The sequence below is a fragment of the Calonectris borealis genome, chromosome 1, assembly GCF_964195595.1.
Source record: "Calonectris borealis chromosome 1, bCalBor7.hap1.2, whole genome shotgun sequence".
NCBI classification, from domain to species: domain Eukaryota; kingdom Metazoa; phylum Chordata; class Aves; order Procellariiformes; family Procellariidae; genus Calonectris; species Calonectris borealis.
Genome location: NC_134312.1, coordinates 159,307,307 through 159,334,368, shown reverse-complemented (window position 1 = coordinate 159,334,368; position 27,062 = coordinate 159,307,307). Strand labels below are relative to the sequence as shown.

The window sequence follows — 27,062 nt, the reverse complement described above, 5'->3', positions numbered from 1 at the left end:
AAATAGGTAAGAGTTTTATAAGAAATCTCCCATCCTATCTAGTGCATTTTTGCAGTGACTTCCTGATCTGTTTTTTCATCCTGCTTTGCCTCCAGTCCAGCTCTCTCACCATGGAGAACTGGTTATACATCTACCACCTGTACTTTTTCTAACCTGTTCAGGTGACAGTCTCTCCTTGTCCTGTTTCTCACATCCTGTCTTTCACTCCCTACCTGCTGTACTCCTCAGTCCAGCATTGTTTCCCAGCTGTGCATCTCCAACTATGCTGAGCAAGTCAGGAGGACTTAAGAAGACAGCCCTCCTCCCTGCTGCCCAATCACATCTTGACTTTAATAAAAAAAACACATTTGTAAACTTAAACAAATAAAACAAGTATGCCATCAGTCACATATATCCTCCTTCACAAATTTATAGAAACACTCAGATTCTGTTTAGGCTAACTATGCACTTAACAGAAGATACAAACTCCACTTTGTAGCTACTGGGAAATAGTATGCAGTCTATAATTTCTGGTTGTATACACAGAAGTCTATCAGCACATTAAGCCAAAGCCACCAGCAACTTCATCAGCCATCACTCTGCATTTTGCAGAGTAGTGAGTCAGACTGAAGATCCATGGCAGTTACGAATGTGTATTTTCTCCCAAGATGCGTAATACAAAACTGGCAAAAAAACCCAAACCAAAACATATTCCTCAAGTCTGCTGAGCCACAACATTTCCACGATGATGGCTCCTCCCTTCACTGTCTGCTTGGCCAAAAACAATTACACCAGCATCATTCCTTGTCAAGTCTGGCATCATCTTTTAATTTATTACAGATGCCCAATTACGTGTGTGAAGATACTAAATGAGGCAAATTCCAGAACTGTCACTGACTTCCAATGACATAGCAAGTGACATTCCTCTGACCAGGTATGGACATCTGCCCCTGAGCTAGTGATCATGAACTCCTTCAAGAAGGAGTGGGGAGAAACAGGCAGCTCTAGGTATGATTTCCCTCATTCTGAAGGACAGGTCAAAAATGCACCTTACACCCAAGACAGCTTACTTATCCACCCAAAACATCTATCATGTGCTCTTCAGACCTGTTCACCCCCTGGAGACACTACTGCTTTCAACCTTTTGGACGAGCCTTTCCTCCCCAAGACTCAACTCCTGCCCCTGTCAGACTATTCTGCTTGGACTAGGCTTATATCTGACCCAGACAGCCACTCGTTCACTCTTATGCTGTGTTAGGAGACCCACCTATACTATAAAAATGCAGCCATATGGGCACAACTGAATTTAAACTGGTTTGCTTAGCATCCTCAATTATCAGCTGCTGACTTTTCTCACACTAGGGTTTCCACTCCACCCTTTAATTTGAAGCTGAAAACTGCTTTACAGAACATACACATTCAACTAGCATGTTTTAAACAGAAATCAAGAGCAACTTCATCCTCCAGATCCGTTTGCTTGTACTGCAGCAGTATCTTGTTAGCCCCAGTGAAGACTGAGGCACTACTGAGCGAGCCAGCATTTAGAAGACCCAACAGGTATGCTCCTAAAAAACAAATTAAACATTTTCTGAGTATTAATATTAAACTCTCTTTAAATCTCTTACATTTCCTGCACATTTATTATACTGACAACTTAAATGTTATTTGAAGCTGAAAGATTAGAGATTGAAAAGCAGGAAATTTGTCCCCGGGATTTCCACAGCAACTTTTGCCCGTGCCTGGTGACGCTGCAGTGACAGCACTGCTATTAGCCCATGTCACTGAGCAGCTGCAACAAGCGGCGCAAATTTTACTCTCTAATAATGTCCTAACGACAGCCTTCGATTGAATGTTTCAGCTTTCTTTAGCTTCACAAGCCGGGGCCTGAGCTTTCCAAGGCCGGGGCGAGGCTGGCAGCTCAGGGCCGGCTGGCAGCCGCAGTGCAGGCCTCGGCCGGGCGGACGCTCCTCGGCTGCGGGCTGGTCGGCAGGCTAACTTCAAAACCCTGCGTTGACTCAGCCTGGTGTAAAAAAATCGCTGCCTGTCCTGTTTTCGTTTTCTAACCCTCACGTGCTCTTACTTGGGCTGTCTGATGGGCAGTCCGAGGGCTGCTCCTCTGTACCGTAGCCAGAGGTGTTGCTAGTGCTTCACGTGTAATGCTGCAGGTGAAATGCCGCAGGGTTTAGTATCATAACACGTCTCCAGTGCATATTCACATACGCTTCAGAAACAACATAGCATAAAACCTAATACCTTTACTTTTTATTAGGATGTAAATTCAAGCCTCTCCAGCTCCTAAGTGCAGCCAGAAAAAAAAAAGAAAATCACAGAAAGGAATTTACTAATTCAGAAAGCTGTCCAAAATTAATCTACTTCCTTTGCAACCAAGCTCACATTATAGCGGAAGTCCTTGTTTATTTTTCAGAGGCCTTTGATGTAGTTCTCTATTTCTACACTCAAATACAGCAGAAATCTCCAACATAAATCTTGTTCAGATTTGACACAGGAGCCAAACTCCCTTTTCCACACACAGAGAGGAGGGGCGTGTATGGGCCTTGATTATGCTTTATTAGCTTCTTCACTAAAAGTTGTGTCAGTGGCCCCGTCAAGTGGGTGACGCTTGATTTTTCTAAGAAATTATTTTTAGCTCTATGCAAAGTGTGGGTTTACCAGAGAAGGAAGAGGAAGAAAGGGGAAAGAGAAGGTAAAAGCTCCCATCGCCCCGACTAACAAGCTGTCAGCTGCGCGCTGCTGCAAAACTCACCCACCCACCATCTTTTTTAGTGCGTATTTTGTGGACAAACCAGAAATCTGCCGCTTTATAATCAAAGCGTCACTTCAGCTGTTTCTAGGGATCATAAGAAGACAGCAAAGGAAGCGCAAGGCATTGGGAAGCGGCTGAGCAACGCCTTTGCTTTCAGTACAAGGCCTGAAGACGCTGGGCCGTTCCCCACCTCAGGTAACCACACAGCCCTTGCACTCTACTGGCAAAGCCACAGAGGGGGTTTCAGCAGGGGCCTCCTTGTTGCAACGGTGAGTAGAGAAGTAGTGGCAACTGGCCTTACCGAGAAGGACGGACACACACAGCTCAGAAACTATTTATGCCCATATGACTTTAGGTTTCTAAGACGAGCGCCCTGACTCGCGCTCTGAAGGGTCATAAACTACGCAGGGCTGAAGACAGAAGTCTGAAGTTGGATGATGTGAATAAAGGAACCATGGTGTCACCCAGGATGTTTGCAACTGAAAAAGGGCTTGGATCCAAGTCTCCATAGCACCAGCAACTGCCTGGAAGTAGGACAGCTGGCCTTTGTTTTTAGAATCAAGATCAACAAAATTTTTTTGTAGTTTACCAAAATAAAAGAAAAAGAAACCTTGAAATAAAGAGCAGAGACAAATGGATTAAAAGCTTTTCCGTTCTTCTCTAATAGGCCAAAGTGAGCAATGGTGTACCACTGGCAGTTGAAAAAACACTGGGTCACACCAAACCAAACAAAATCATCAATAACTCAGAGTTTAAATCCTTCATTTCCTGACAAAATAAATACTGAATTCAGTCAAAAGTAAATATTTCATTTCAAAGATGAGTGCAATTTTATAATTTTAAAATTAAATTGACTGACAACTTGAAATAAAGACTTGCTTCAAAACTGGAAAAATAATAGTAATAACAATTGTAAAATGCTGTCTGAAAATAAAAGGCTTACTCCAGATTGCCTCCCCTTTCCCCTACAAAGAGCACCATGGTTAAACTAACATGTCTGTGAAGACTCTCTTGCTGCTTTGAGTTCTACATTTTAGAATCAACAAGCTTGCAAAGAAAAGCACCTTTAAAAATAGTCCTGTCCTACCAAATATCCCATCTAAAGCAGAGGCACACAAATCCTCTCCACCTGAGCTAACGGGATCAATTCTATGGCTTCTGGTTTCACCTACCAGCGTAGTTCTGATGTATGTGAAAGGACCCAAAACCTAAAGACCTCGTCATAGATATATGCCCTATTTGGGAACACAGAGACACCAAGGAAGCAGGGTATTACTGCCAGATGCAAATTCTCATAAGTGCAGAATCTACACCCTTCCCATTGGGAAAGTATCATGCACTCAGAGAGGACAAGTGTCCTCTGTTGAATTTCCTTGGCTGCTTCCTGAAACATCCAGACATCCAGCTCTAATGCAAAGAAAACCAAAGTTAGTTTTTAATTTCTGCCCAAAACTGCATCACAAGTTGCCTCTGTATTTCTACTTTGCATTTTTTATTTTTAGAACATGGTTAGTTTTGAATATTTTGACATAAATATTTTAAAGGCCGGACAGTTATTCATTGAAATTATTATTCAAGTTCAAAGTAAAGACAGGCTGCTTCTATTATATCTAGGTTAAAAAAACTGTGGTATCTACAAGATTTTGTATGTGTCCTGTTGATTACAACATTCTGTAGACTCTAATGAATATAATGTTATGCTGGGACTCTAGCAACGTGAAGAAGGTGAGGATGGCTCCGTGGGCAAAGCCCAGAGGTCTCAGTCAGGAGAGGAGTGTGGGTCAGGCTCCACTTCGGAGAGGACTGGGCTGGTCCAGAGCACTGGGGAACGTTCCTGGAGGAGGATGAGCACTGGCCTTATATTGCAAAGTCACAGTAAAAAGACCCTGCTGCCAGCAGATTTTCAGGCAGAGTCTAAACACAGGAGATCAGCATCACCCTCACTTTACAGACAGCAAAACAAGCACAAAGAGGACGGACGCTTTGTCCAAAGTGGCAGTAAAAATGAGGTTTTCTGCATCCTAGTCCAGGATGTAGGTGCCCTTACCAGGCTATACAAAAGGACTTAATATGACTGGAAAAGACAGAATTAACAACTGGATAGGCAGAAACCACTATTTACAAGCATGTCAGAGGCCAATTACTACCCTGAGTTTTACATTAAATTGACTGTGTTGATTTGTGTAAGACAGTATTAATCCCATTGTTGAGGCAAATGGAAGGATTTTAACAGAGGAATTCAAAGTGGGGGAAGTGAAGGCAAGGGGAAAAGGCTTGCCACTGTTAATAAAATAAATAGATGTCGGCGCAAATAGACATCACTTATTAGAAGCCTTCTATCCGTGTAGCAGAATGACGGCTTATAAAATCTTTCCCCAGTGCTTTACTATCTAGTGATGAATACAACTGGAAGGGGAAAAAAAAAAGAAAATCTTGTCAACAATTCCAAATAAAATAATCTGCTTTAAAATTACATTTTGGACAATTCATGCTAACTGCTGTATATATGCTGTTCAGAAGAAATAATTTCTCAGTGGAATTACCTCCTTTGAAAAGTCACAAAGCATTTTAACAGCAGTTTCGTACACTGTAAATAGCTCTAAGACTTTTCTTAAACTCCTGAGACATTTAAAGCTGAGTAAACTGGAAATTAGTATGAAGATTACCTTACATAGTGTTGGGACATCAGCAAAAATCTAAAATATTGAAGTTCTCAAAATCTTCTAAATAACTAAAAATTAGTAAATGCTTCAGGTTTCTTCCACAGAAACATCTGTACTCCAGTCATATTAAAAGAAGGTAAATGTTAATGATGAGAGCTAAAATTAAGATAATCAGAATTTTTTGGATCAATACAAGTGGAAGGGAGACAATCGCAGGTAAATGTTGGGGAATTTTAGACTTCAAAATCTACTTATTCCACCATAAAACACTCCTCCTTCTTTAGAAATTCAGCTTCTCTGTGAGAGAAGAATCCAGTTTTCTCCTCAGCTCTGCTGAGAGCTGGAGACTCTGGGAAGCTGAGCTGCCACCACAGTGCAAGGGAAGGCTCCCAAAGGTTCAGGCTCACAGCTCCTCCAGACAGCCTGCTGCCTGTCCAGGCACTGGACACTGGGAGGCTTTCAAGAGGCAAAGTTTGGTTTTGGGACCCACAGTACTATTGTGGGTCTCAGCTCTCCTCAGGCCTGCCATGCAGCATCCTGAACCAGAAGCAACTACTTCTAGAGTAGACTCTACGACTAGAGTCATTAAGACTTCTAGAGCATGCATCTGATGTAGTCCTCCTACGCTCCCTTCACAGCTAGTGGAGCCATCTATTTCAGGATGCCATGAATTACTCCCTAGAAATAAATATTTTTCATTAACTGCATGACAGCCAAAATACGAACCTGTAAGTTGCTCAAGCTTTGGTGTCTACATAGCAAGACTTTGCATTCAATCAGGTGAATCTCATCCCAAGAGTCTAGAGAAGTTCCATGGCCACCAATTCATTGGTTGGAAAACATACTTTGGTTTTCCTGGAACTTCAGTGGAATCAAAATATCCCAGAAAAATATTCTGATTCAATGGTAAATGACCACAACAAATAATCAATGACGTGACAGATGATTGCAATGAAACTTCTCTAAGAAACGTTGTGAGTCATCTGAATCCAGTCAATATCAAAACCCTTTGAAATGCCATCCTGAAGGCAGAACTTTTTCAAAGCTTGCCTTATGAGAAAATTATTTCCTACTAAGGAGGACAGGGAAATGCGCTCAGTAACTGTTTCTCTCCAAAGAACTTAAGATGACTACCATAAAGTCAGAAGTCTAAGGAAACACATGGTAATAGTTAAACCTTCCCTGAAAGACACACCTGAAGTGGAACAGACCCTCTGCTTTTGTGACACTCACCTGCAGCATTCCAGAAGAGAAATTACTTCCCTGTCCTACTTGATATCTGTCTGATGCAGTCCCTTGAAGAAACAAGTTTATGAGACCCTTCAACAGCAACAAGCAGATTGCATAAAGATCTAGCCTCCCTATCATAGTAAAAAGGTAACACCAGTGTACTGGTGCCACGGGTATTTAACCTGTCCAACTGATGTCCAGAATCAGCATGTGGATGTGGGAAAACGCATAAAGTAAACCTCAAGGGGATGAAGTTTATGCCTTTGCTTGGCAGAAAATGCTTCTAAGACACTGAAGTGATCCTTTTTGTTTTGATTATCTGCCTAGCAAATATTCAAAAACAGCTGATGAAATACAGATTCTCCTGTGCTCTGCAGTAATCCTCTTTTCACCTCATCAACCAAGAATGAGCTTCCAGCCCGCAACTGTCCTACACCCACCATCACTCCACACCACCAAACACCCCTGATAATGTCCTGGCATTGGTAACAAACATCAGTCACCTCTTACCTGACTATGGCAATGTATTTTGAAAAAGCTTTCCAGCTAGAATTAAGCAGAAAATAATGTTCTAGTCGTGAAAAACTTTTTCAGGATAAAGCCCAGAACAAAGCTTTCTTCAAGAAAAATTAAAAAGAAGGGAAAAACAATACCAGAGTTACTCACTTAGGAATAACTAGCAGCCTGGCAATCAGCATCCACTGGCGATTCAGGTTAAAGGCTTGTTGTCTGAACCAAAGTGAGCGGGAACTCAGACTTGAAATGTCCACACGGTAGTAGAGTGCTCAAGCCACAGAGCTGCTTGCTACACCCTGGGGTTTAACAAAAAATATTCTCCAGCCTCAAGACACTTTTCCAACAGAAATTTTAACAAAACTATTCTGTTCTGATGGAAGCTTGGCATTTGGCCAAACCTGATAGAACAGTAAAAGAGTTTCAGGTAAAATCAAGAAATCAGTCCAACAACCTCCACCAGAAGGTCAGAAAAAATGTAGCTCATCTGTCTAGGAAGAAGGATTACTGCAGACACGTGACAATTTCACTTTACTTGCTCACCACAAAATATTTGGTTAATTCTTTTCTTCTTCCCCTGATGATGATATACAGTCCTGAAGAACTGCTTCACATTTTATTTTTAAAAAAAGCAATTATAGTTACAAGCATAAAGAACAAAGCAAAATGCAACTGAACATAGCACAACAGAAGGTCACTTGAACAAGCCACGAAATAAATTACCCAGGTCTTCTAAAGAATCTCTTATTCATTAGGGCAGAGTTTCACCACTGCTACAAAAGCAATAGACAATCTCAAATTTAGCATACACGCACGCGCGCGTGTGCACCGTTCCACCCTCTCCAGCAAAGGTGAAGCCTACTTACCGCTGTCATCACTCCTTTGTCATTATGTGAAAACACAAAGTGGCACAAGCCCTTATAAAATTTATGTTCAGTAGAGCTGCTAAAAATAAATCTTAGATAAATGAAGCTAATTTGTTAAAACATACCCTTAACTCATTTTGCTAAACCACGTACCATACTTATCTCTGCTTCCTTATAATGATGACTGGAACTTTCTAACCTACAAAGCTCTTGATGTTAAACCTAGTATGTTGCTGTGCCTCCGTATCTGAAGTCTAGCATGTTTGCTTATATTTGATAGTGCAACTCCTCTAAGAATGTAAGCTAGAAGACCAATGCAATGTACTGAAATCTGTCAGGATGCCAAACATGACTCATTTTAGTAAGCATCCAGTAAAACTTCCATCAATAGAATGATTTTAGTTATATTTTAAATCAACTCTGATTCTTTACGAGACAAATAATAGTTTGATCACTGCGGTTTTCTTTAAAAAAGTTCCATTCAAAAGAAACCTTCCAGCATTTATTTATAATAGGCCATAGCAGTTTAATGAATCCATAGATATCTTTCCTTATATTCAAAGTGAATGTAAACTTAAAGGCAGATGCATTTTTGATTCTACTTTAAGGTATAGAAAGACAAGTATTTGCAGAGATGATTTTATCCTTTGGAAAGTCAAAACTACCTCTGTCTTTAATTGCAGCAGAAAATATTTCTATTCTTTCAAAACTGTGAAATAAGTAACCTTGTATCTGCAAGATTACTTGGAAAGATACATTTGTTATAACCTTTTTTCCTCTAAAAATTCATAAAATTAGTACTAGGGTCATCCTGGTTTCCCAAATAGAAGAATACAAGCAGTCTCACGAATATTATTTTTCACCTTCAAACCCCCTAAGTAGAAACAACATAACCTTCCCTTTAAAATATATGAATTGCAGGAAATATATAATGCAGTGCACAGGTTTCACTGTCCCTCACCACATCTCGCGTAGCTTGTGTGGCTCTATCCATCCTCCCTCAGCTTCTCCTCCCTTGCAGTACCTGATCTTCATGCATCTACTAAGGAACATCAGGAATGAAATGCGGTATACTTTCATCATCAGTCAGGTGTGTTTGGAAAAAAGAAATCAGGGACGAAAAAAGTCTGGAAATGGAAAGGTGCGATGAAAAAACGAAGGTAACGCATTGCAGGAGATTAGGGGATTTTAGGCAATGCCATATATCTTACCTTATGTAAGATTCCACTAAGCTCACTCTATATGGCTTAGGCAAACTAAACCAAAATAAGCAGCATGGACCATATTAAGGATATATTAGCAATTTTTACCAGTTCATTCCTCACTGGTCCATTTCAGCAGTAGTGTAGAAAGAGGTCAGGTGCAGGTATAAAGGACAGGTTCATAAAAGTCCCGAGTGTTACCAGCTCTGAAGTTTCCATAGTTAAAACTCTACCCTGAAAACCCACAAATGTAAGCAAGGCCAGAGAGACATCAGAATCATCAACAGTTAATGCACAGAAATGTGCTTTTCTGCACAGTGCTAAATGCACTTTCTCCTTATCAAGTCTGTTCATGTATCTACTACTGCCAGGGCTACTTCTAATGTGCCGTAATGGCTGTTCTCACAGCCCTGCTTGCTAGTTCCAGTGGTCAACTCAGAATGAGGAGCAAGTTCTGCAGCTTCATGTGCTAAAATTAAAATCTCAGTCTTGAAAGATGTATGTAACTTCTGTACATACAAAAATAAGCGAAATTTAATCAAAGTTTCTGATTTTGTTTACCAAAACCTGTACAAGAGTTGGTTATGGTCATCAGCAGGTTCCAAACTTGCAGTCCCAGAACCAACTGGCTATATTTTATTCTCCTGTTACAGAACTGAAACTAATTCCAACTATCTCTGTTTTAGTAGCAGAAAGCTGTAAGAAAAATAAACTCAGTGAAATACACTGGGGATACAAGGACAGACCTGAAGTTCAGAGTTGTTTTGCTGCGTTTCGATATTGTTCATCTCTAAATGTCTCTCCACCCATTGCAAAGCCTGACTTTGCCACCAGCTCCACTCCACTGACTGAAATTGCATAATTGCTGTCAGGTAGCTGGTTGTCACAAACCAACTGTTGTTCTCCTTGGTTGTGTTTTAATACATGAAACTGCAGGATCATGGCAGATAAGAGGCATTACAGAACTAATCAAATAAAAGTTGAAGCCTGAATAATTCATGTTACGGTACTTTCTAAATAAGTCTTGGATACCTACCGTAATTTTTTAGATGGAACAAAATAGGTATAGCTCAATTGTTTGGTTTATTTTCTTTCCCCCCCGATTATTGGTAATCGGGTGTCTTACCAATATGGGTATACAGTACTGCCCAGTCAGGACATGCCTGTCAAAACAGGCTTTGACTGGAAATGCTGTTCTGACAAAATAGAAAATACAGCATGCTTTGCAGTGAAAAACTCCACAAACCTAAATGTCGGTTTGTTTTCCCAGATGACAGTACAGTCATTTTCTGAACAGCTTTGTTTAATAAGTTGTTGGTATTACTACTACTCTGATTTCCAAGCCGAAGCTTTTAAGCAGCCAGAGCAGTCTCCAACACACTGCTATGTCCTTCTGTTAGGAGCTGCTTATGAAGCCGACCACAAACCACTTCTGCTCTAATTTTGGGTTTTGAGTGGTGTCAAGGTGTGGGCCTAAGGCAACATGCCTTCCAGCGGTCTCAGCTTTGTCACAGCACAGCCAAGGATAACTGTGGCCTCGCCTACATCCGAGAGTCATATCCTTCTCCTCAAGAGTCCGGATGCTCATGGAAGCAACATCACCACCGTACATACTTGCCACAGCAGTCACATAAATATCCGGAGCAACCTTAACATCTAATATCATAACTGATCTACATGTGTTATGTATCTATAGCTGCATCCTGGATAGTCAAAACAACTTCTTCCCTCCCTTCTACTGTTTTTCCTAATTTAATTCACAGACACATAGTTACCCAAGCAGCATATAAGCACTATGGTATCTGTTTCACTGCTCTCACTGGAGCAAGAGGTGAGATCCAGCGCTGATTATCTTATTGTAATGATTGAGCAACAGCCTCATGGCTAGCCTTCCTTCAGACTTACATTCGCAATGGAGGAGGATGGCAGCATAAATCTCTGTGTCTCTGAATGGCAGGACTGAGCAACTGCATGTTGGGACGGTTCGAAAACAATCTTGTTTCCTTCCAAAAGCATCTCTGCTGAAGTTTACAGGCAAAGATGGTGGCAAAGGGCTTTCAGAGCTATAGAAATTCATATTTCTCTTTCCTCTGTGGGAATGCAAATAGGCAAATTTCTATCTTGTTCCAAATACAGAGTCTGAATGACCCCAATAAAGAAAATCTATTCAATCTTCTCATCTTCCCCTGAAATAGGAGCTTAGATACCAGTAAATAAATAGACAAACTAACAATATTCAGAATTAGTTCACTGATCAAGTGCCTCACAATTGTTTAAAAAACACTTATTCGTAGTGTCTCCCTACAAAGACAGAAGAACAAATATAACTAGCCACACACTCAAAATGCAGAAAGCCCAATTGCATCCAGTATGCAGAAAGACCAAGGTCCAATTCATTCTGAAAATATTCTCTCAAAGCTCAACAAGGGATACAAGACCAAAAAAAAAATAATACTGGTATTTCAATAGTTGTCCCCTAAGGACACGTTTCTGTTTCCATGGCAGTAGACAGTAGAGTCCAAAACTGTGTAATTTTCATGTTACTTTAAAAAAAAAAAAAAAAAAAAAAAACAAACCAAAAACAAACCTTCACAGGGATAAAAATTCAACCCGATAACCAAATGGAGACATTCAGGACTCACCGAGCTGTCAACATATTAGAGCCACTGTGCGAGACATTGCTGATACTATGGCAGAAGTGAAGAAACATTTTTTCACCTCCTACACAGCTATGACATATCCCTGAAAAAGAACTCGGTATGCCACAATCTATTGGACTCAGGATGAGAGTTATGCCACTAGTCCTCTGGTGTCACATCTGAACTGCTTTGGAAAATAAACAGCATTCACCCAAATTGGTTTTATGTAATAGCACACATCTATCTGGAAATCAACTGGAACTAACACCACTACATATAAACAGTACATACAAACTATTACACAGTCAAAAACTAGCTGCATCTCCTATAAATAGAGTAAATAGAATAAAAATAAATAGCAAATAGTTAAAGACTGTTTCTATGTCAGGTCTTGTCTGTAGTAGTCTGTGTCATCCTTGATACAATTAACGGCAACAAGAATACCTAAAAAGAAGCAAAACCTTTTTGCTGCTTCAGGCTCCAAATGTGACTGGTTTCCCTACTGTAATTAGGAACTGAAGTTAATCACACTACTTATATAAGAGTAAGAAGCCTAAATTCAAAGAAACTGCTCCAAACAATCCCAATTATGTTCTAGATGGATACTAGTATCAGGACAGAAATAACTAAAAAATTAAAAATTACATTGTCTTTACAAGTCCATTTAATCTAGAAGTACTTACATCTCTAGTCAGGTTGCTCAGGTGCATTTAACTTATTCTTTCCACACCTTAACATGATTGAATTTTCTTAAAGTTTAGCCAAAATTTGCAGTGAATGCTTTTGGAATAACAGCATCAGCAATTTACTAGCAATGCATTCCCCCCTTAACTACTTATACTCCACCCTTATACTACTTACACCTAAACACTCACTAGCAAAGAGTAGAAAACAGGCTTATTTTCCTTACAACTCTCCCTATATTTAAAAGAAATGCCCACTGTGAAAACCAAAATACTGATACTGTGTGAAGTTGGTAACGAGCTCACAAAATTACAGTTAAGAACCTCTAAGCATAAACATTTTTTAAGATAAGATTCACTATGTTCCTCATACTTGTGCCACTTGGGCTGCTTAAACCATGGGGTTTTTTAGCTGCTAGTATTGGAGTCCTGCAAGTGGAGAGTTTTAGTAAGTCAGATCCTGAATTTTTGACTGTTTATTCATGACAAACTTTGAATAGGACCTGCCCAGTGACATCCAATGACCTAGAAAGCTACTCCAGTAATTCAAGAGAAATGTTTGCTTATGCCACCGGTTCATGTCAGCCATCACCTTTGCAACATAAAACCCTGGTAAACAGGGTGATGATTGATTGATTGAGTTGTACTGAATATGATAAACGGCCCTGAGATGGGTATTGGCTTGATCCTGCCACTTTGTCATCACAACAACGAGATACAAATGACTATTCAGACCTTAGTTTAACTACAACCAGACTATTCAGGCTTAACCTACACTGATTTTAGTAGCTTTTAACTGTGTGGAAAACCTGATGAGTCTTTATTTCTCTGTTGTTAACAGAGACAGACTTTTGAGACAAAAAAAGTCTGAGAGTGCCAATATACCTATCTGTAAGTAGAGAACTAGAGAGTATGGCTAATGGGAATGGCTTAGTTTTTCTTTCTTTCTGTGGTTTGGAGGTAATTATCTTATCTCTACAGTAATATTCACTGTTTCCAAAGAAAGATGGCTGGGGTTTTCTAAATGTCATAATTTATATACATCTGAGCCATCCACTCATTTTGATTTATTTACATGCATAACTTTTTTGCTCATTTTGCATAGAAGTTACAGAATACTTTTTATACAGAGCATTACATATCAATTTTACAAAGATTTCCAGAATCATGAGCATTACATGAAAAGATCTGTTTTTAGGGTAGTAACATCACAACCTCACAGTTGTTTAGCACATATAAGCTACTTAGGCAACAGAATTTAATGAATAAATTTACATCTACAAAAGGGGTAAAATGCTAAATTTCTTACTTGTACGCAAATTGCAAATTTGGGGACATCTGACCTTTAGAGCTGGAATTCAAAAAGTTGTATCTCTTTTTTCTTAAATATTGCCACAAAAAATCATTACTGAGGCTCTGTGGAAGCAGGTCTCTCATTTGTTTTAGCAAAGGTCTATGGACACAGAAACTAGAATGACAGTTATTTCTACTTTGTCAGAAAACTAAAACATAACTGGAAGCAATAATGAAGTGGGATTTACCAATCTAATACCTGGAAGAGTCCAGCCATAAACTAATCTCTGCACAAAACCATCTTCAGAGGGGGGAAAAAAAAGGTAAAAAAAAAGGTAGGTAAAAAAAAAAAACGTTCTCAGAATCCAGACTGTTATTTTAAGCAAGCCAAAACTATGCTAGTAAGGAAGCTAAGACTACGGTCTTCATTTTTTAATATTTATAAGAAGGGTATAAATCATCTGTGCACCAGACTCTGTTTGGAGTTTGTGGTAAACACAAAACTTGATTACCCAAATAAAGCTATTCAGATGAAAAAATAACTTGCTTGGCAGTGAGAACTGATGATGATGATGAAATATATTGTTCACTATTAATAATTTTCTAATGAGTTCCTTAGGAGGAACATCTATATTTTCAAATCCTCAAACCATACACAAGCTAAGTTCAATAATATTTACTAGAAACAACAAAGGTTTGCATTTCTTCAGAGTACCTGCATCAGTAGGGATCAATCTCTCTCAACTTTTCAACCCCAGGATTAGTTTTCTATTAAAAAATTCTGAAGTATCCTTTTGTAATTAGTCCTACTTTTTGGCACAGTCATGATCCAAGATGATTGATAAGATAATGAAAAGGAACTAATAGGAGGAGGAATCCATTATTAATTTTTTGTGTGTCCCTACACAAGAAAAGGTGTAGACAATCCTACTTAGGTCTTTATCCTGTAATCATACCTCTGCTTGCTGAGGGCAAGCATGGGTAATCTTCAGGACTGATGCCCTAAGTATACCTCCAGATAGAAGCCTGACCAGAGCTCTGATAAGACAAGACTTGCAGTAGACACACGGGGAGCCTTGCTAAAATCCAAAAGGCTGCAGCAAAGCCCTCCAGCCATGCAAGTTTCTTTCTAGTGTCATAGAAAGAGATTCCATAATTGATGGAATCTTATTTTTGTTGGCTAAGTAACACAGTTTAAAATGCTGTTGGGAACAAAATATTACACATTTCATGTGTATTTGTTCTGATTACAAAGAAGGAACTGTTCTGACTACACAGCAAGAAAACTGAAAGAAGAAAATAGAGCAATAAAGTTTAAGAGTTCATTTATTTCATAGTCACTGGGATACAGATAACAGTGGTAAATTTTTCAACTTATCAGAATTTCATATGAAGAGATACAAACCACTAATTAAGGTAGAGGAATTCAAGCCTCAATTATACATAAACTACATAGACGAAAATGAGAGGAGCATCTCTTTAAGCTGGGATATTCACAATGCATAAAGCAGTAAGGGTGCAAACAACTAAATGCTCAGTAAATGTTGCAAGATTTTGGAACCGTTATGAACTATAATTAATGAACTACAGAGTTTAGGTTACAAGGGAGAATGATTGGAGAAAAACCTTACTTCATCACATTTATGAACGTACCAATTTGTTATAAGACTGTTTTCTTAAAAACAAAACAAAGAAGAAATGATCATGGATTAAAACCAAAATAAATAAAAACATAAATACCTATTTTATTTATACTCTAGAAACAGACTGTTCTTTATGAATTACCAATAAACTTCACACATGTTGTTCTAATCACAAAAATTAAGTCTGCTGTTATGTGAAAAACTGTTACAGATTTGGAAAGAAAATGTAAGTATCATACTGAAATAGACTTCTTGTTGGTGAGGTACTCTCTCTTTCATTATAGAATATACTTTTTAAAGAAGAGCACTAACATAATCTAGGCATTATAGATATGTAATGTTTTCATATAAGAAGGTATATGTAAACCATAAATTTAGTACTTATGATCACAGAAATCTGAAGTAAATTGTTGCCTTTCAAAGACATCTTTCATTCGCACTACAGAAAATACTACAATAATGGCATAGTAATTTCAGTAAAAAATCACCATTGTTCTAGTTTTATATGGTAAGTAAGGAAGTGAGTCTCTCTATAACACTCAGAGAGTGCAAATTCTCATCAAAACCAAACTAGAAATATCTATAATGCATTACTGCATTAAGGGAGACCCTGGTACCAGCTCCCACCTCTAGGTTCATAGTTCCACAAGAATCTCCACTGTAAAGAAATCTGCTGACCTTTTCTTAAGCCTGACATATCTGTTGTTTGCCGAGTGACTTTGAAATTCAGTAACAAAAATGCCCTGAGGCTTGAAAAGTCCCTTTTCATTGGGACATGAAATTCATGTACAATGAACCATTAAAAAATGGAGACTAATTTAAAAAATCATTACTTCCTTTCTCTCATTTGCATTTTTTCAAAAACCACTGGAAATAGTCTAGCAACCAAAACTAGATGTTTTCTGAAGCCAGTCTTTACAGTAGCAAAACAGGAGCAGCAGCAGCTACACTTAGTGTATTGGATACATCTTGGAGTTTGAAAAATAAAGTAGAAAGGGCAGGCTTTGCAATGGAAATAATAGTTAATTAAGAAGGACTTTTTCTTTTTACCTTTTTAAATTAACTTCTACAGAGAGAAAAAGACTGTGTGCTTGTGTTTCATGGTGCTGAATTATTCTTACATGAAATAAAATGCTTGATTTAGCATTTTAAACAAATGTTGAGTTCCATCATTTATTTATGCTGATTACTGCCAATCAGCAGTCCAATCTTGGTTCAGTTTACACCAGTTTTATAGCACAGCAACTCCAATGCCTTTCAAAAGTTCTACACCTGGGCAAGGGATTAGAATCCAGACCACAGATTTAATTCAATTGTTTAATTTAGTTACATCCTACAGATGATACTTTATATCCTAGAGAAAGGATATACTTTGCATTCCAATTTCAGTTAACTTTCTCTAGCTTCATTTATGAAAATCTTACTGAAACAACCAATATCGTGTTTATTAGCTTGTACTCACCATTTTACGAAATGGCAAACAAACCAACCTGGAATCCTGAAAGCCTTGAGGGAACAAGGATTCTGTATTTTTTTTCAACATAGTCCATCTATGGACTAAATTTCATATCAACCTTTTACTATTTACTTCTTTCAATCTTATATTAGGTTTCCTTTGAAATACGAAAATTCTCCACCTTCTTTGGTTATATATTTATTTATTTACAGAAATGTAAATTTAAGTAATGTCACCTATTTCAGGATAGCTGAAATCATCTATAGTTTGTAACATAGAATCAAAACTTGAGAGTCCTGGACTCGACTCCCGCCCGTCTCTAACTTGATCCAATTATGTATTCCTAAATCCTGGCACCAAAAGCAGCTAGTTTCTTTCTTGGCACCAGGAAAGGGTATGTTCCCTCATTTTCATTCCCATAGGAAAATATATTGGAAGATCTAAACTTGACCTCATCAAATGATCTGATCTATATAATTGAAATGAAAAACTAAACCCCTAATGTACAGAAATGTTATGGTCTACATGCAGTGAAAGCAGGTTGCTGATTTTAGATCTTAATAGAGAAAATCAGAGCTTTACTAATTTTCTCATCCTCTTCTACCATGGAATCAAGTTTTAAAGGGTTTCAGAAAGAGCTGATGGCACAGTACGAGTACATGCCATTGGGGTATATCTTCCTGTCTATCACTAACTCTAATATTTGCCCAAGGTAGAAAAGAGCTTACATACGACCAAGCAAGACAGGCCTCTATTTACTCATTACGAAAAATGGGTATCCAATCTCATGGTTTTGTGTATCATCTTCAAATTTCTAAACTATGCTTAGAGTCTAAATCAAAAGACTTTAACAGCAAAGTTTTCTGTAATAAACTTTTTGAGTGTTAGCTCTACATTCAAATTGATTACTGCTGTTTATAAGCTACTGACTTGATAATTCATTATTCAAAATGAGTTTTAAACACTCAGTTTAATTCAAATTAACAGACTGAAATACCTTGAAAAAATGACATCCACTGATAGATTAGATATTGTTAAAAGACAGAATTCTGTCTTTAAATACAGTATAGAAACCTGACCTCTCCTATAACATTTCTATCCCTACATCACCATGAATCAGAAACCACCTATACTGAAATCTCCCTTAGTATCTCTATTACCCAGATAATTTAGTTCTACAATGCATTTAATAGATACAATAACCTTAAAAAAAAGATCACTATATGTGGACAGAAACTGCCTGAACTTTGGAGATCCAGCAAGATCACCCAAGAATGACGAGTTCATTTGCTAATGAAGAGTTAAATCTCTAATTACCAAGTGAAGATAGTGAAAAGCAATGTTTGTATATAGGAAAAGTGAAATTTGGGTTCCTCCAATTTCACATACCCTCCAGATATGCAAATTTCCTGAGGTAAATAAATGTAAACCAATGCTTATCAGGAAGAAAGAATTCACGAAAAAAACCCAAACACCACAGTACTTTATAGACAAAACAAGCAAGGAATTCAAGCCAAAACAACTATGAAGCCTCTGAGAAATTTCAAAGAAATTTAACTTGAAAGTATTACCAAACTTAGAGTATTTAGAAAACATAAGTTAAAATACTTACCACTCTCTGAAGTGATCTGATTTCTACTTTTAGCACAATATTTTAAGACATACAATGGGCATAGTTAAGTTTTTCTACTTGCTTTACATTAAAACAGGAGTTATTCTGAACATTGGTACAGCACTACCTGTATGTTCAAGGCCCACTATTCTATCACCCATGTTTAAGACATTTCTAAAAATCAATAGCCCCTAAAATTATGTTACCATTTTAAAGTTATTTTTCCCCATTTCCTCTCAAAAACGTCTCATTCATCACTTTTAGAGCCACCAAGACCCGTTCAGAATAAGAGATTGACATTCCAGCCATTACTACATTTCCTTTTAAAGTCTCCCTTAGCAAGCACAGGGTCTATGTGAAATACTGAATGCATGGGAAAGAAAACTTAACACTGAGGCTAGCAAACCACGTGTTCAAAAATAATTTTTAAATATGCTTAGAATATTTTACATGAGATACAGCATATTTACGCATTTTCAATTTTTGATGATCATGCAGTCCTTTGAACAGATTAGCAGCAATGAAGGAAAAAAATTTGAAAAATTATAAATTTATATATATACTGTTAAGACTGGATTTATAGTTCCAAAAGGGCTGTGGATTAATCAATATCATTTGAAGAAAAGTAGTGAAGAAAAAGCAACATCAGTTCAACACCCAGAAAAATAGACAGTCTTGCACCTAGACAATGCAGCAGCTGTGGGCTTTACTGAACTGCCAAGAAAAATTAATTCTGGGGACAGTCCCATAGCAAAGCGTAGCTACAGGTTTTGGTCCACTGAAACTTTGAGCAAGCCAGATCATCCGAGGCTAGAGCTAACTGATTGGGATTCGATGTGGTTTCTTAAGCTTCGGGAAACGAGGCACGTACGCCCGCGTGCACAGACCTTCATTTCAGTTCCACTTACATCATTCCACAAGTAGGAGAACTAAAAACTACTTAAGGCACTATGTATATGGGGAATTATCTTACGTCTGAGATTATGGGCCACTCCCACGTCTGGCGCAAAACATTAGCTGATATGCTGAGGAATTTCCCAAAAATACTTTCTTTGGAGAATTAAATTACCTTTGTAGATGCAATAAAATCTAATCAGTGCATTTTCTGAACATGTTCCCTAGATCTCTCTTTCTCATAAATATTAATGTACAAAATCAGAGGCCAAAATTCAAATTCCAAAATTCATACACTCTGTGTATAACTTTAGAAGTTTTAATGTGGTATTAGCACACAGAAACAGTAAACATCACACTTGGTTTTTAATACATTTAAATGTTGAGTATTTTCCAGTAGAATACTCTCAAGGGACCTAATTAACCAAATGACAATTTTTCAGAGTAGCAAAGAAGCTAGATATGTAGATGAAAATACAGGCTAAGAAGTTTGAATTTGCACTAGTGACAAACATATGTTTTTAATCTCTGCGCGCTGTAGTTGCATGAGGTGATGAACTGACATGTATTTTCTTCATTTTATTGGGTAGCCCCAGGTTATATAAGGTTATTTCACTTGAAGACTCAAAATCTTGTCTGTCAATTCTTCCATTTGTGATTATATTAACATAAATTAAACCATTATAACTGAACAACCTCTAATCTAGGACAGGATGATTCATAATTGATTGATGTCTGGCATCAGTGTCAGGCAAGATCTTGGCTTCGTGGCTACCCGGAAATTAATGACAGTGATTTCCTCATCAGATGACAGGTAGGACAAAATAAAGATGAAATAAATTTGAAAGATCATAATACTAAACAATATGAATCAAAGCTGTCCGGTAAATGAAAATGGTTTCATCCACTCAGTAGATTATCAGACAACTCTCCCACAGAAATCACTTTGCCAGTTTAATTCATTAATCAAAGTTTTAGAAGAGCTGTTTAAAACTACCATTTTGTCTATCAATAGAGCCAATATATAAGCAAATACAATTATCCTTTACCCTGAGTGAGCTCCTGGATGTATCTTTAAGGTAACCATTCCTAAATGTTAGTCTCCCAAAACACTCTTCAGTTGACATTTTAGCATGCCCCTAAAGGAAGGACCATGAACAGCAAATTAGTCACAATGACAGAAAAAATTTATATTCAGTTGGGGATTTTAGCATGTTATGTATTCATAATAACCTCATTTGTTCATGTGCTAGTTTTGGTTGGGATAGAGTTAATTTTCTTCATAGTAGCTAGTGTGGGGCTATGGTTTGGATTTGTGCTGGAAACAGAGTTGATAACACAGGGATGATAACACAGGATGCTCATAACTGAGCAGTGCTTACACAGAGCCAAGGCCTTTTCTGCTTCTCACCTCACCCCACCAGCGAGGAGGCTGGGGGTACACAAGAAGTTGAGAGGGGACACAGCTGGGACAGCTGACCCTGAGTGACCAAAGGGACATCCCATACCATATGACATCATGCTCAGCATATAAAGCTGGGGAAAGAAGAAGGAAGGGGGGACATTCGGAGTGACGGCGTTTGTCTTCCCAAGTCACTGTTACACATGACGGAGCCCTGCTTTCCTGGAGATGGTTGACCTGCCTGCCGATGGGAAGCAGTGAATTCCTTGCTTTGCTCTGCTTGCGTGCGTGGCTTTTGCTTTCCCTATTAAACTGTCTTTATCTCAACCCATGAGTTTTCTCACTTTTACTCTTCCGATTCTCTCCCCCATCCCATCGGGGGGGAGTGAGCGAGTGGCTGTGTGGGGCTTAGTTGCCGGCTGGGGTTAAACCACGACAGTTCACAAATAAATCCCACTGAACAAGAACAGTACTAAAAGGCATTAGAAAAGTTTAAAAATATTGAATATTTTCAAAAGTTTGCTAACAGGTTGGTAAGTGTGCATACATTGTGTATATCTATTTATCTAATTCACATACATGTGTATGTAGAAGAGTAAATGTATATTTTTGATTTAAAAAGCAGCATCATTAGTTTTTGCTGCCTGACTATTTCACAGATGGGAAGACACTTATTTTTCATATGTAAGTACAAAGCAAAACACTTTTTTATTCCATAAGAAATACAGACTAGCTTTTACTGCTCTACATAACAAATATCTTACATGTACTTCTACTCTTCCATTGACTTGTACGAGAATGCTATGGATGGTTTGTCACATCTCAGTTAGCTCATTTTTCACAATGCTCTCATGACACTCTGTATATCATTTACACAAGGTTTATTTGTCAAAATCCCATAGCACCTTTCTGACAACAGATGTTTTGAAATGCGTCCTATTTTGCTTGGCAAAGACTTATTTTAATGGGTTTGACAGTATGATTTCAGTGAAGAATTTAGTGGTCATTTTACTCAGTTTGGGAAAACTAAAAAGAGAATCTCATAAACGTTCATTTTGTAACTCATATAAGGTACTTTTAAAGCAATCAGACTTACAAAATGTGTTTTCTTCCAAATGATTATTCATTATTCTGCATAAGATGTTTCAGTAACAACTTCTGCTTGATTGTTTCTTCATTTTCCCTCCTAAATAGCATGCAACTTTGAATCCACAGGTACTCCATGTATCACTTTACGCATCATGAACATACACAGTAAAAGGCACGATAGTATTCTTTTCAGCAGGAATTCTTATGGATGAGCAGCAATTCTGAGACCTTAACGTAAATCAATGCAGACTTTACTAGTGACTAGCCCTTGTTCTGATTATTCTTACTGAAATCATCTGTACCAGTGGTATGGGTTAACAGTTGAGTCATATTCTAATCTGGTTCTTTTATTCAAGAATGTCAAAAAGTGCCTTATGAAAAATGAATGAATGAAAAAGGACGAGTTCAGAACTCTCTTTAAAGCCCCTTCCTACCTAAGAAAATGTTTGGCATCTCGGTGCTGTGAGACAGTCATCTCCTCCTCAAACCATAATATAGAAAACAGAGTTTTCTCTCAAATAAGACTGCACAGGTGGTTGAGAACAATTGCTCAGTTAGCAAATCCCCCTAAACTTGTTTTCATGAACAAATATCACATATATAAATCCACCATCCTAAACCAAGTACTCTAGTCTTCTTCTTAAGCACACATGCAGACTGCCTAAAAATAAGCCACCATAGATTTTGCCACTAACATGTTCTCACTCACCTTCCCTGTATCACTGTACTACCTAAAAATGGCAAGGTTTAGCTTGCATTAGGAGTTACAAGAAATAATCCTTATGGTAATAAAGCCATATAAAAATAAAATTGTATGGATTTTGTTGATTTATGCTATTTCAAGTATGAAGCATGGAAAAAAAACAGGAAGGATCAATCAGGACAGATCACTGATTATGCTTCTTAAAATTATCTTCCAACCCAACCCAAAGAGGAGCTATAGTATACATACCAAACTACAACACATGGTGGCATTCTCTAATGTAACCGAGGATGGCTTGTACTTTACCACTGACTGTTAGGTATTAGCCACGTTTCACTCTTCATAATACAATCCTTTTGTTCTAAAACTACTTGTTTCCTGAGGACAAGTACAAAATAAGTCATCACCACTTCTGAACGCTGTTGAACATTGAGCTGAGTACAACAAAATTTAAAAAATCGAGAAGTCATTGCAGTATCATTTAACGCCTTTTATTTCTAGGGTTCTAATACAAAGCACTGATAAAACGCGATCACCACGGTACTAGTTTTAGTCGTCTCGGTTGACTACTGGCCATCTACCCCGAAGAAGAACTACCTGCAAAACTTGCTATGCGACGCGGCCCTGATCCGGGCTGGGCAGCGAGCAGACAGACCCACAGCCGGGCACCCACAGGGATGCAGAGCAGCACTCCCACGGCTGCCAGCTACGCCGTAGCTCTCACTTTGGCGACTGGGAAGTCACCGGGCAGCGGGGAGCGGGACCCCTGCACTACGCCTGCCAAAGCCAAGCAGGCGGCTCAAGGAAGGGACGGGCGAGCCACCGTTCCCAGACACCGGACACTTAAAGAGCTTTCCGCGCTGTGTGCCCTTTGTCCTTTAAAGAAAAACACGGGCAGGACTCACGCCACCCGGGTCGCCTCCCCCGAGGGGCTTCCTGCCCCGGAGCCCACCTGCCGCGACCAACACCTGAGCCCCAGGGCGGGCTGGGCCCGCCGGCCGCGGCGCCTCGGGCAGGGCGGCGGCGCAGGCAGGCCAGCAGGCAGCTGCCCGCCCAGGGCAGGCAGCCGGGCGGCAAGGCGGGGGTCCCGACGGAGAAGCCGCCGCGCCCCTCAGCCCGCCGAGCCCTTCGCCCGCTGAGAGGGAGCGGGAGCCGCCCGCTGACAGAAGCGGGGGCGGCGGTTGGCGCCTCCCGCCGCGGCGGCGCCCGGCCCGGGAAGTTTCCCGCCACAGGTTGCCCCCTCCCGCCCGCCCCCCCAGGCGGGCCCGGCCACAGGGACGCACCTTGGCGCCTCAACCGCCGCTTCTTGAGCCCGAAGATGCGGACCTTGGAGAAAATGTCCACCAGGTTGCCGTTGCAGAGCCCGCGGTTCTTGCTGGGGCTGTTCCGCCTCCTGCTGGCCGAGGGCCGGTCCCAGTGCTGCTCCCTCGCCTGCCGCTTCTGGCGGATCAAGCCGCTGGCGATGGCCGCTGCCATGGCTGCTCGCCGGCTCGCCCACGCCGGCCGGCGCCGCGACGGGCAGGGGGGAGGGCGGCGGCGGGGCGCTCAGCCCCGGCGGGGACCCATCGCCGGGGGCGCGGGTGAGCGGGAGCCTCCTCCGGCCCGAGACGCGGCTGCAGCGGGGCACCCCCTCCCTCCGGCCCGCGGGAGCTGCCGCCGCCGCGGGTCACCGCATGGGTGCCCCGCCGCCCCTCCCGCCGTGCCCGGGCGCAGGGGCACCTGCTTGGGCGGCGGGTATCTGCGGGCGGGCTGGCGGCGCGGAGCGGAGTGGAGCAGAGCGAGCGGGACTCGGGGCAGAGCCGCCCTCGGTCGGGTCGGGTCGGGTCGGGCCGGGTCCGGCCGGCAGCGTCGCCTCCCGGGACTGCCCCTCAGCCCCGCGCCGCCGCCGCCCGCTCGCCCGCCGCTACCATCGCCGCGGCCGGGGCGGCTACCGCCGCCTCTTCCAGGCTCCCGCCCGATGATTGCCAAGTGCTTCAGAAATCAGCATCTGGAGAGAGCCATCTTCTTCTCCGGGGAGAGCTGTAATCACGGCTCTTCAGTCCCACCCCGCTCCAGCCTCCCCTAGACACACACGCACGCACACACACAGCGACACAGACACACGGGCACGCACCGCTGGAGCTTTTACTGTCCTCCCCAAGGCGAGGGGCGGCGAGGGTGCAGGGGGTGGAGGAGGGACGGGGGAAAGGCAGGAGGATAAAGCAAAGGGGGCGAGGGGCGGAGGGAAGGGGTGTTGCTGATGCGGTTTTCTGGTGGGAACCAGCGGGTTCCCGGCGGATCCGCCGCCAGCTGCCTCTGCTCCCCCTTAGCTTTCCGGATGGCTTCGTGCGGGGCTCCCGCCCCGTCCTCCGCCACCCGCCCCGGCACACCGAGGCAGCCCGGCACGCACCCTGCCCTCCCCGGCACACCGAGGCAGCCCGGCAGGCACCCTCTCGCCAGCTCCCTCGCACCGGCTCCTGCCGCCGCACCCAGCGGTGACACCGGTACCTGTCCCCGTCCCCGGGCCAGGGAAGCTGTGGGGCAGAGGAAGGCGGGTGAGGGGGAACCGCGGTCCGCCCGGGGGCACCCCACCCCGCGGCAGCCCTTCTGCCGGCCAGCCCGCCCGCGGCGGGGCAGGGGCACCCCTCTGCCCCTCCTCGCCCCACACCCCGGGAACAGACGGGGCTGTAGTCCGGCGGGAGAGGGGTTTCTGCTGCATACGTAGGTTTTAGAGCCGTGGGGAAGAAACACACCTACGAGGCTGAGGGCACCTTCCACCCAAACCAACACGAGCTCTTTGGGAGAAAAGGTTATAGCAGCAGCGGACTTTTAACTCGGAACACGAACTGATTTCTGAGGTTTCACAAATACCGAAGGAATTCCATAGGGCACCCACAAACAAGTACAGTAGGTAGATGTATTGATCACCAGCACCATGTAAAATTATTTCTTAATTTTTTTCATAGTCTACGTCTTGGAGCGCTTGAGCAAGCACCAGCCAAGCTCGCTAGACACAGAATGCCTATGGAGTATCTGCCCCGAGGAGTTTACAATACACTGCAGATAATAAATTCCATGTAAAATATGACATCTCATGTCTTTCCTTTCATCTTTTTCTGTTGAGTCTTCTCCCTTTTCGAATAAGGGCTCAATGCTTTTTGGATTTACTTTCTGCCAGCCTAACGGTGAAACTTCCTGAAGTTGTAACTAACCAGAGGAAAGTAGAAAAAGGAAGCCAGCAGCTACACAGGAAAAAAATGCAGAGTTATCCTATAAGGAAGGGCAGATGCTCACACAGGGAAATACCATGTAATAAATATCTAATTTTTATACTGTTTTCAGAATACTCTAATTTCTTATCAGATGTTTCTTTATAAAAACAGGCTTTGAAGTGTAAATACCCATCCAGAATAATTCACTGTTTTGCAATACAGAACCTCGTAGGTAAGAGTGGGTTCTTGTTTCAGCAGAGGCTTCAGCATCTCTGATATTGACCATTATTTCCCTAAATCCTTTAATCTACAAAGGGCTATTTTTATACAGAGGAAAGAAGTGTATGGTGGGAACTCCGTTATACAGGGATTTTGTATTAATACTAGACCAACCAGGAGCAGAACATGCACAATCGGATCTGGATAATACATTTTAATTCTATTTAAAAGTGTCTCTAAAGAGATTCAGCTAAAACACTTGCATTGGATTTTCTGTCTGACAATTTTTACAGAGCAGCAATTTCCTTACAACGATTACAATTACCTTAACTAATGCAATTAGACAGAAAGGATTTTTTTTAAAATTTAAATTTCAAAATTTCACTGTAGTAGTTTTGCATACTGCTTCTCTTTTCCATACTTCCCGGCAGCGGACAAGATACAGTGTTGCCTTCCTCAAGTCTCCTCAAGACAGAAGCGCTCCTCCAAATGCCGCCCCAGTGGGCCCCCCTCCCCGGCCCCGGCCCCGGTCCCCGCCCCGGCGCCCCGGGCGGTCTCTGCCTGCAGCACCATGGAGAGCCGAGCAGAGACCGGACCGCTGTGGCCCTGGGGCATCCTCTGCCACCGGCGGAAGGGGTGACAGGACACAGCCCAAAGTTTTCTGCTCGACCTGGCTCCAAACAAAGGAATGAATGAGAGGGAGTAGAGTGAGATAAAGCCCAACCCTCCACTATCTTTAATTTTCATAGGCATTTAGGAGTGGAATACATACAGCCCTAACTTTTGCATGAGAAAGTCTCTCCAAAAAGATGTACGTTCCACGTTGCCTTTTGCTGGAAGGACCCCTTTATATTATCCAATGATGCTATTCACTATATACTATGTACTACTATTGTTCCTTTTCCGTAGTTTCTTTCAAATACAGGGCCTTTGCCAAAACACACTGACATTTCTCAATGATCTGATGCTCGGGGTGATGGCAAAGAAAGCAAATAACAAAGGTGAAAATAGGCAGTATGCC

The 27,062-nt window shown here is 41.1% G+C and overlaps 1 protein-coding gene across 2 annotated transcripts in view; it reads right to left on the bottom strand.

The window, feature by feature from the left end:
* The window catches only part of FGF14 (fibroblast growth factor 14), a 418,914-nt gene that overhangs the window by 121,263 nt on the left and 270,589 nt on the right, over positions 1-27,062 (bottom strand). The window contains exon 1 of one of the 2 annotated variants that reach the window (XM_075139417.1): positions 23,915-24,142. The exons of the other annotated variant lie outside the window; for it this stretch is intronic. Coding sequence (XP_074995518.1) covers positions 23,915-24,107 — 193 coding nt within the window. The 5' untranslated portion in view covers positions 24,108-24,142. Of the gene's footprint in view, positions 1-23,914; positions 24,143-27,062 lie in introns of those variants that run through there. 2 annotated transcript variants of the gene reach the window in all.